Here is a 10808-nt window from a genome sequence, read left to right as displayed (position 1 = left end):
GGGTTTGAGCATATATAGCTTTAACAATGTTGAGGTATGTTCCTATTATCCTGATTTTTCTAGAGTTTTGAACATGATGTGGTGCTGTATTTGTCAAATGCTTTTTCTGCATCTATTGAGATGGTCATATATGATTCTTGTCTTTAAGTCTGTTGATATGATGAATTATGTTTATTGATTTCTATATGTTGAACCAACCTTGCATCTCTGGGATGAACCTCACTTGATCATGCTGCACTATCTTTTAAATATATTTTTGTATGTGATTTGCCAGAATTTTATTGAGAATTTTTGTGTCTGTGTTCATGGGGGATATTGGTCTGAAGTTTTCTTTCCCTGATGCATCTTCGTTTGGTTTTGGTATCAGGGTGATACTAGTTTCATTGAGTGAGTTTGGAAGGGTTCCCTCCTTTTCTATTTCATGGAATAATTTGAGGAGTATTGATGTAAATTCTTCTTTGAAGGTCTTGTAGAATTCATCTGAAAATCCACATGGTCCTGGGCTTTTCTTGGTTGGTAGTCTTTTGATGGTGTGTTCTATTTCATTGCTTGAAATTGATTTGTTTGTATTTAAATTTAAATTTTTATGTCCTCCTGATTCAGTTTGGTTAGGTCATATGTATCTAGAAATTTGTCAAAGTCTTCAAGATTTTCTATTTTATTGGACCATAAATTTTCAAAGTAGTTTCTGATTATCTTCTGCATTTCAGTAGTGTCTATTGTGATAGTTCCTTTTTCACCACAAATTTTAGTAATTTGAGTTTTTTCTCGTTCTCTTCATTAGCATGGCTGAGGGTATATCAATTTTATTTATTTTTTTCAAAGAACCAACTTTTTGTTTTGTCAATTTTTTGAATTGTTTCTTTCATTTCAATTTTATTGATTTTTCAAATCTGATTTTAATTATTTCCTGTCTTCTGCTTTTGATGTTGATTTGTTCTTTTTCTAGGGCTTTGAGATGTAATGTTAGGTCGTTTATTCATTGATTTCTATTCTTTTAATGTATGAGCTCAGTGCAATGAACTTTCCTCTTAGTACTGTCTTCATAGTGTCCCAGAGATTTTGATATGTTGTATTACTATTCTCATTTACCTCTAAGTATTTTTTTTAATTTCATCCCTGATTTCTTCTGCTATCCATTCATCATTCAATAGAGTATTATTTAGTCTCCAGGTGTTAGAGTAGCTTCTATTTTTTATTTTATCATTGATTTCTAATTTCAGTCCATTATGGTCTGATAGAATGCAGGGTATTATCTTTATTTTTTTGTTTTTTATAAGAGTTGTTTTGTGGCACAAGATATGGTCTATTTTAGAGAAAGATTCATGTGCTGCTAAGAAAGTGTATTTGCTCATCAATGGATGAAATAACCTATATATGTCTGTTAAATCCAAATTATTGATTGTAATTATTTACTTCTGTAGTGTCTTTATTTAGTTTTTGTTTGGAGGATCTATCCACTAGTGAGAGAGGTGTGTTAAAGTCACCCAGTATTATTGTATTGTGGTCTATTTTGTTCTTGGAAATTAAGAAGGGTTTGTTTGATGTACATAGTTGCCCATTGTTTGAGGCATAAACATTTACAATTGTTATGTCTTGTTGATGTATAATTTCCTTAAGCAGTGGCCTTTTTTGTCCCTTCTGATTAACTTTGGCTAGAAGTCCACTTTATCTTTCATGAGGCTAGAAATCCCTGCTTGTTTACACGATCCATGTAATATGTTTTTTTCCCATCCTTTCACCTTCAGTCTGTGGATCTTTGCCCATGAGGTGAGCCTTTTGGAGCTGGCATATTGTTGGGTCTTGGTTTCTAATCCAATCTGCTAGCCTATGTCTTTTTATTGATTAGTTTAGGCCATTGATGTTCAAGGCTATTATTGAGATATGATTTGTATTCCTGGTCATTTTGGTTTATTTCTAGTTTTTGAATTGAATTGGTTTCTCCTTCAATTGACTATTCCTTTAGTGTAGTTCCTCCATTTGCTCATCTTCTTTTTTTTTTCCTTTTCATCTTCATGGAATATTTTGTTGAGAATAGTCTGTAGTGCAGGTTTTCTAGTTATAAATTCTTTTAACTTTTGGTTATCATGGAAGGTTTTTATTTCATCTTCAGATCTGAAGCTTAATTTTGCTAGACATATGATTCTTGGCTGGCATCCATTTTCTTTCAGAGCTTGGTATATGTTATTCCAGGACCTCCTAGCTTTGAGAGTCTAGGTTGAGAAATCAGCTGAGATTCGAATTGGTTTCCCCTTATATGTAATCTGATAGTTTTCTCTCTCAGGCTTTGAATTCTATCCTTATTCTGTATGCTAGGCATTTTCATTATAATATGTCTTGATGCAAGTCTGTTGTAATTTTGTACACTTGGGGTCCTGTATGCCTCTTGTTTTGATTTTCCATTTCATTCTTTAGGTTTGGGAAATTTTCTGATATTTTTCATTGAAAAGATTGTGCATTACTTTGGTTTGTATCTCCATGACTTCATCTATGCTGATAAATCTTAAATTTGCCCTTTTCATGTTATCCCATAATTCTTGGAAGTTATCTTCATGGTTTCTTAACATCTTCTCTCCATGGTCAACTCTATTTTCAAGATTATATATTTTGTCTTCACTGCCTGAGGCTCTGTCTTCCTAATGGCCTTGTCTGTTGGTGATACTTTCTATTAAATTTTTAATTCGGTTTATTGTCTCCTTCATTTTGAGGATTCTGCTTATTTTTTTTTTCCTTCAGAATCTCTGTCTCTTTATTGAAGTGATCTTTCACTTTTTGTATTTTCTCTCTGATTTCATTCCTTATACCATCCTTTACTTCATGGATCAGTTTATGTACATCCTAAATTCCTTCTCTGACATTTCTTCCACCGTGGTTTTGATGGATTCTGTTATTAAAGTATCTTGGTTTGTTTAGGGAAATTGGTTTCTTTGCTTTTTCATGTTGTTTGTGTGTCTACCTATCTAACAGTATGGATCTGAGGCAGTAGATTTTCTACCCTGTGGACTTATAATATCCCTGAATGTATCCAGTACCTCACTCTTTAGGTGGAGACAAACAATTACAATAACCAATGCAAATAACATACAGCATTAAACCAAGTAGTAGGTTTACTAGGGAGAACTGGAGAGAGACAAGAAGAGCTCTCTGCAGATCAGAACAAATACCCAAGACTGGTTTTAAAAATTATCACTGTCTAAATTTTTTTAACATACTTTTTATTTTAAGTGGTAGGTGGACACAATACTATTTTTATGTGGTGTTGAGGATAGAATCCAGGGCCTCACCCATGCTAGGTGAGCACTCTACCACTGAGCCACAACCCCATCCCTATCACCATCTAAATTTAATTGAATGAGACTGTGGAGCAATCTGTGCCCAAATTGAAAACAATGGAGCCACAAGCTGACAATTAGCAGAGCCTATCAGCTGAAAGTGACATAAATCAGGGAAAGAGATCAAAGAGAGCCCTGCTAAAACCACTGTCATTCCCAGAGGCTTCATTTTGGGAAGTAGACTTCACTAAAATAGTCTATCCAAGTTGCTAAGCAAAGAAGCAAGAGAACAACAATAAAAACAAGCCCCAAACAGGGACTTGGAATCAGGGGGAGAAAATCCAGCATTTAGAGTTGTGATGTTACCTAAAATACCCAATGTTCTATAAAAAGTTATGAGACATGCATAGAAACAGGACAGTTTTACTTCTCCATGGGTGCTGGGAGTAGGCAACAGAAATTGCCTGTGAGAGGGCCTAGATGTCAGATTTAACAAAGACTTGTAAACAACCATTACAGATATGTCCAAAGATCTAAAGGAAACCATGCATAAAAAGGTATGATGACAATGTCTCATTAAATAAGACTATCAATAAAAAGACAGAAATTATAAAAAGAACCAAATGGAAATTATAGAGTTGAAAACTATAATTCAAACAAAATAAAATTCACTGGGAAGGGCTCAACAATAGATATGAACTGCCAAAGGAAAAATCAATGGACTTGTAGAAAGATTGATAGAGATTATATAATTTGAAAACAAATGAACAAAGAAAACAGCATGGACTGGGGATATAGCTCAGTTGGTAGAGTGCTTGCCTTATGAGCACAAAGATCTGGGTTCAATCCCCAGCACTCTAAAACAAAAAAAAGTATAAATTAAAAATAAAGAAAAATAAAGAGTGTCAAGGAAATATGAGATATAAAAAAAGCACACTTACACACAAAATGAGAGAAAGGAGAAAAATATTTTAGTAAATATGGATAATAGCTCCCAAATTTGATGGGAATCAATTAATCTACACATTCAAAAAATTCAAAGAACTTGCAAGGAGGATAAGCCTGAAGAGGTCCAAATCCAGACATATCATTGTAAAAATGATGAAATCAAAGGTCAAAAGAAAATCGTGAGATGAGAGATAAATATTGGGGACAGTAAGGTGAAGAAGGTACCATTTTTTACTATTGGTAAGAATGTACATTGGTACAACTACTATGAAAATGGTATGGAGGTTACTTGGAAAATTAAAAGTAGAACTACCTTGTGATCCAGATAAATCACTCCTGGGTCTACATCCAAAGGAAATGAAATCAGTATGTTAAAAAGAAACCTGTACTTCCATGTTCATGAAAGCATTATTCACAATAGCCAAGATATGAACACAACCTAAGAGTCCACAGATGGACAAATGGATAAAGAATACATACGTGTGTGTGTGGTATGTGCAATATTAGTCATTAAAAAGAAGGAATTCTGCCATTTGTGACAGCACAGATGAACTTCAAGGGCATTATGCAAAGTGAAATAAGTCAGGCAGAAAAAGATAAATGCTACACAATCACACTGATTTGTGACATCTACAAAAGCAAATGGAATTCAGAAATAAAGTGTGCATATTAGTCAGCTTTTATGCTGCTGTGACTAAATGACCCAACCAGCACAACCGTAGAGGAGGAATAGTGTATTTGAGGGCTCACAGTTTCAGAGGTCTTAGTTCATTCCTTGAGGCTCCAGATGAGGCAGAACATCATGGCGGAAGAGATGAAAGAGGAGAACAGCTTGCATCATCAGGAAGCAGGAAGAGAGACTCCACTCTCCAGATACAAAATATATACCCCATAGTCATGCCCCAATACCCATCTCCTCCAGTCACACCCATCAGAGATTAATTCACTGATTGGATTAAGACTCTTACAACCCATTCATTCTCTCCTCTGAACCTTCCTGCCTTGTCTCACATGAGCTTTTGGGGGACACCTCACAACCAAACCATAACAGAATGTAACAGTGGTTTCCAGAGGCGGGGATGATGAGGCAGAGAGAAGTCAGTCAAAGGGTACACACTTTCATATACAAAAGGAATAGGTTCTGGAGATCTGTGTAGCATAGTGACTACAGCTAATAGTTCTATATGGAATACTTGGAATTTGCTAAGAAAGTAGATCTTAGTTGTTCTCACCTCATACCAAAAAAAATGGTAACAGGGAGATAATGAATATGTTAATTGACTTTATTGTGGTAACCATTTTACAAATGTGTATACATACACATACACACACACACACTTAAGGTAGACAACATGATGATACCCAACATATGGACGCGTAAGTATCCATAGATGAATGAATGGTTAAGGATATGTGGTGTGTGTGTATGTGCGTGCGCACATTACAATATTACTCAGTCATTAAAAAAGGAAATCTTTATTGTCCAAAACATCAGATTGTTCACTTTAAATGTATGCAATTTTTGTCAATTATATCTCAATAAGACTGAAAAAAGGAGGAAATCTGGGAGCAAGATGATTGTGAAAAAAATGATTTGTATGTTCATGGGGTCAATAGAATGAACAGTGGACTTCTCACAGAAACAATTGGAGGCCAAGAAAGAAGCTGTCCTGATTCAGTAATGCTACATCAGAGCTTACAGATCTGCAGCCCCAGAAAGGTACTTCCAATTGATCAATTATGTGTCAATACTTCCTAATCCTGTGTGCATTGCAGATATCACTAATCGATCAAGATCCTCCTTCCCTTGGAACACAGTCTCGGCCTCAGAATATTCATAAACAACCATCCATCCAGGAAACCATTGCCAGTCAACCAAAGCATGCACGTGATATGAAATCCAATGTTTACCATCCCAGCTTCATTTCACAGGTGGTCAAAAGCTGAAAGTCACGGAGAGTTGAAGGCAGACACAGGGAGTGCGCAAGCCTCATGAAAACTTGTCCAGAGAACAACTCTGCATGTGTTCAGATGCAGCCAGTTTCACAGGTCCTTTTAAATTTCTACCTCAGGAACTTTTTGAATTTTAGTAACTTGCTCTATTCCACATGAACAGACAGCTGTAGGACTGCAGTGTTCATGTTTGTAAAGGAATGATTAGTTTGAGAAAGCTCGTTATATATTTCAGGCTTACCTGGGATTTTGCTGCGGTTTGAAGCTATGCTCTGGACAGAAGCCTCTCAGTCTTCTTGCAAGATATTAACTTGACTGATGCGAGGAAGTAGCTTCCTGTCAATCCCCATCCTGTCCTAGGCACAAAAGCATCCTGCTGGCAAAACTAAGCATCACTGGCACCCCGGAGGAGGTTGTAAATTTCTGTGGGTACAGCCTCTCATATATCTCATGTGTAGAAGTTGGAACTAGCTGGACCCCTAGCTGCCCCAGGTGAGTGAACCATAACAAGTGTGTATTTGACTTGTCCTTGTGGCAACTGATAGCCAGAAGTTGACAACACAGTGTATCCCAACTCAGCCTTAGGGTTCTCAGTTATTTAATTAGGATTTTCTTTTGCACCCGCCCCTCTCCTCTTTTAGTAAAGCATCGGCTGTGAGAGCTCAACTGGCTTGGGAAATCAGTTATATAACAGAGTCTCCTGCCCCTGCCCAAATCTGCTGGGAGATGTCAGCCGTTGAGTTAGTATGAATCATAGCTTCTGAGGAAAATTCAACTGAGCCTCTTTCTCCTGTCCCTGCTTACCCTCTTCTCAGGCAGTTCTCTGTCCTCTGTAGGTCCATCCCTGTATCGTGGAAGTGTCTCCTTTTCCAACTCTGCCACCAGATGGGCGTGGTGTTGGCATCCAGAAAATTCCAAGTGTAACAGCTTTCTCTGAGTTACTGACACCAACACCAGGTGCTGCACACTACCTCCTCCTTTCCACTCTGCTACCTGTCTTACTGGTTTTACTGAGAGACCAGCTTACAGTGAGAACTGATAGATACTGCCTGTCTCCAAGGATCACCTGGAAATACTTTGTAAATAGTTAAGTGCTGTATTTTATTCATTTTGCCTAAATCCACTCAGATTATTCGTTCCTACAAACACATTTATAAGATATCTTATAGAAATGTAGAAACCTCATCTGCTTGATGCCTATTGATGCCATTTTAGTTTTTAGACCACAGCCCCTCAGGCTGGGGGAGAATCACAGTGTTGCTTGGAGAAAGGAAGCAGGCACCATGGGCTTCGGATGGAGCCCAGGGATCCTTGCGTTGAGACCTGGTCACTCTTCCATGATGCTGCCCTGGCTGTAGTAGAGGTTGTTCTGGATGCTGTGTTTGGCCTCACCAACTTTCTTGAGTGCTGTAGTCATCTGGCACTTACCTTTTGTGCAACTTTTCTATGGTGCAACTATAACATCATTATTTCATTCAGTTCATTACTCTGGAATACCTTTGCCTTTTATTTTACTTATAAATGAAAACATACATTTTTCTGTATAATTCAGGGGACCATTCTTTGCTGACTTGGCATTTGGCACGGTTGTGGAAAATTAACACAGGAATAAGTGTTTGCTTTGTAGGAAACCTTTGAGGGTGTTTTGAGTTAATTCCTGACCTGACAGAATCTCCTCTGAAATGAGGGAAAAGGTTCGTGACTTAGGACTTTGTGAATGCTGAAGAAAATTCATTGTGACCTTGAGGTTCACCAGCCCAGTTTCAGCATTTCCATGACCAGGCTCTGGGCCAACCTAGATGCTAAACTCAGAATCTGTTTAGGTTCAATAGAAATAAAGGAATGAAATTTTTCTGATTTTATAAAATAATCAGTGACTGAGGTAGGAAACCTTGAGGAAGGAGAGAGGAGGGGAATTATAAACCCTATCACAAACAACTTAAAAAACATTTTTAGACATGTTTGCTCTCTTCCAAAGCCTTTTCTCAATTACTTTGTCCCTAGGATTTTCTTTTTCCTTCCATTTTCTGAGTAGTTTTGGGTCTCCTCTTTGCTACAACTCATTCAGATGCCCAGTAAAACCAAAGTTGTCCAGTAAACATGGCCTGGGCTCTTTGATTACTTAAACTTGCTGATTGAAGTCTTGTTTTCACTCCGGATGATAAACTTACTTTCTACAAATACAAGTTGCTTTCTTCTTAAGAGATACTCTGACAATCAAAAAGCTCTCCATCTTGTAACAATAAATCAAGGCTGCAAAGGATGGATGCTGTCAAGACTTGAGACTAACAAGGCAGGGATTCTCAGCCTCTGTGCTGTTAGCAGTTTGGGCTGGAGGGCTTGGCCTGTGCACTGGAGGATGTTTAATATCATCTCTGACGTCGACCCACTAGATACCTCCACCTCCTATTCAGACAACCCAAAATGTCTCTAGTTATTGCCAAAATGTCCCCTGGGGAAGGAAATGGGCTTGATTAAAAAGCAACGATAATGAGGAATTCTAATAATTCAGACAGGAGAACATAATTGAACTGCTAGGGGGATGTTGGTGGTACATCTGACTTATCTGAATAATATCTCAGTGTTGGTTACTGTGAATAACTGCACATTGGCACAATATATTTTTATAGCTCTATTTATTCCCAGATGATTGATTAGGTTATATATGTTATCACAAATCTTTCTGATAGGAGCTGGCTCTACTGATCTAGTAAAGGAAAGCTGGGATTTTCAAAACTCAGTATTGAATTTATTAACTTGATACTTTTGCCTTGCTAATGGGAGATATCAATTGATACTTGGATGGGAATGGGGATAATTCTAACGTTGGGACTTTTACAGTATTTGTAAGTTATTCTCTTTGGTGAGGGTTGCAGGTGAATTGTTGGACTCTTGAAATATGGCAGATATCATGTGGGTAATAAAATCTGATATTTTTCTTTGTCTTTTTTTTTTTGATGGTTTTTATGGTTTTATTTAAGCACACAAAAAATGTGCCCATGAACAGTCTATTCGTTTTCTTCACTGAGCAGTCTGGCGTTGGGATTGGTGACTCTGATGGCCAGGTGGGCTGTTCTTTCCACGATGGCTTTGCAATTCTTGGAGAAAACGTTGTGAGCAATCTCAGCACAGTAAGATTTGTTGCACATGAGCAGCACTTCCAGCTCCTTGACGTTATGGACCAGGAACTTCCAGAAGCCACTGGGCAGCATATGCTTTGTCTTCTTGTTGCTCCCATAACCAATGCTGGGCATCAAGATCTGACCCTTGAATCTTCTCCGCACCCTGTTGTCAATACCTCTGGGTTTCTGCCAGTTGCACTTAATTTTGATGTATCGGTCTGACTGGTGCCGGATGAACTTCTTGGTCCTCTTTTTGACGATTTTGGGCTTCACGAGAGGTCTGAGAGCAGCCATGATGCTGAATACTGATGGCTGCCACCTCCGTAGGCAGCACCGAGGAAGAGAGCGCAATATTTTTCATTTTATGCACTTATTCATCCAATCAGCAAAGATTATTGAACCCTTATGAGGCATATGGACAGCCCAGAGCAAACACTCTGTGGTGGGTGTGGTGGCCAAAGCCATAAAGTCACCCATCGCCTGCTTATGCTTCAGGGTTGGGGAGGACGGGGGATGCACAGTTTGCTATGTGGGGCCATTCGTGTGCTAACCCTAAGAAGCACTTTTCCCCTCAGGCATGTCCCAGGTTCTCATCCTTGTTTTTTGTTTCTCTGTTGTCCTAGAAATGGCTTTACAAAGGGCATGTGAGCCTTGTGCTCCTCAGGGAAGTCCCAACGTTGCTTTACTTTTGGGAAGATTTACCCAGCTGATCCCAATTTGGGCATTGGTTTGTTTGTTTTTTACCTTAGAGTTTATTTTTTGTTTTAGGTATATATGTCTCACTATAAACTAGATCAAGACTTCCCAATCGTTTCCTTGTCCTGGCACATATGGATAATAGATTAGAAGTATGAAAGAGGGAACAAAGGGAAATCATTTAAAAATGTTCCCCTTCCCTGACAGTCAATCAGAAGCCATGGAATAAATTTGAACTTGTTGATTCTCTCCTGCACCTTGGGTGGGAGCTCCTGGGACATAATGATAAAAACCAAACCAAACTGTCTTTGCAAAATCAGAACATTTGGTTGTTTACATGCCCAGCATCTTCTGCTCTTGGTTCAAAGCTCTTTTTTGATCATTCTCATTTTTGTGAAATGGTGATGTTCCTGCATCAACTGTTGTCACTGTCATGGCTACATACCATTAAGCTGGACCAGAAAACCTGCTGATGTGACTGTGTTGGTGAAATAAAATGCTCTCAGCAGAACATCTGTGGGGAGAAGCATCTGTGGATTTCAGTCTTCAAGTTTGGAAGCTAAAGTACTTTGCGATCCAGGGGTTAAAACAACACAGTTGATGGCTACAAGTATGATGGTAGGGACTCAGGAACCTGCTCAGTGAAGACCAGACAGAGAAGCAGCTGAGGTCTGAGTTTGCCTGATGATGCTGATAAATGAGTGTCTTACTTGATCTCAGTGAAGATGAAATATGGCATATAGCTATAGGAATATGGTTTTGAAAAGCCTTAAGATTATTTAAACAAGAGGGACCATTTTTAGTTACTTTTCCCTTT

The 10808-nt window shown here is 38.2% G+C and overlaps 1 protein-coding gene across 1 annotated transcript; it reads right to left on the bottom strand.

The window, feature by feature from the left end:
• Positions 1-9139: 9139 nt before the first annotated feature.
• Positions 9140-9604, bottom strand: LOC306654757 (large ribosomal subunit protein eL32-like). The gene has a single exon (XM_079128616.1). The coding sequence runs from the start codon at positions 9587-9589 to the stop codon at positions 9182-9184; it is 408 nt and encodes a 135-aa protein (XP_078984742.1). The 5' UTR covers positions 9590-9604; the 3' UTR covers positions 9140-9181.
• Positions 9605-10808: the final 1204 nt, after the last annotated feature.

This window comes from Sciurus vulgaris (assembly GCF_902686455.1).
Source record: "Sciurus vulgaris genome assembly, chromosome: 2".
NCBI classification, from domain to species: Eukaryota; Metazoa; Chordata; class Mammalia; order Rodentia; family Sciuridae; genus Sciurus; species Sciurus vulgaris.
This window is presented reverse-complemented; position numbering and strand designations above follow the sequence as displayed.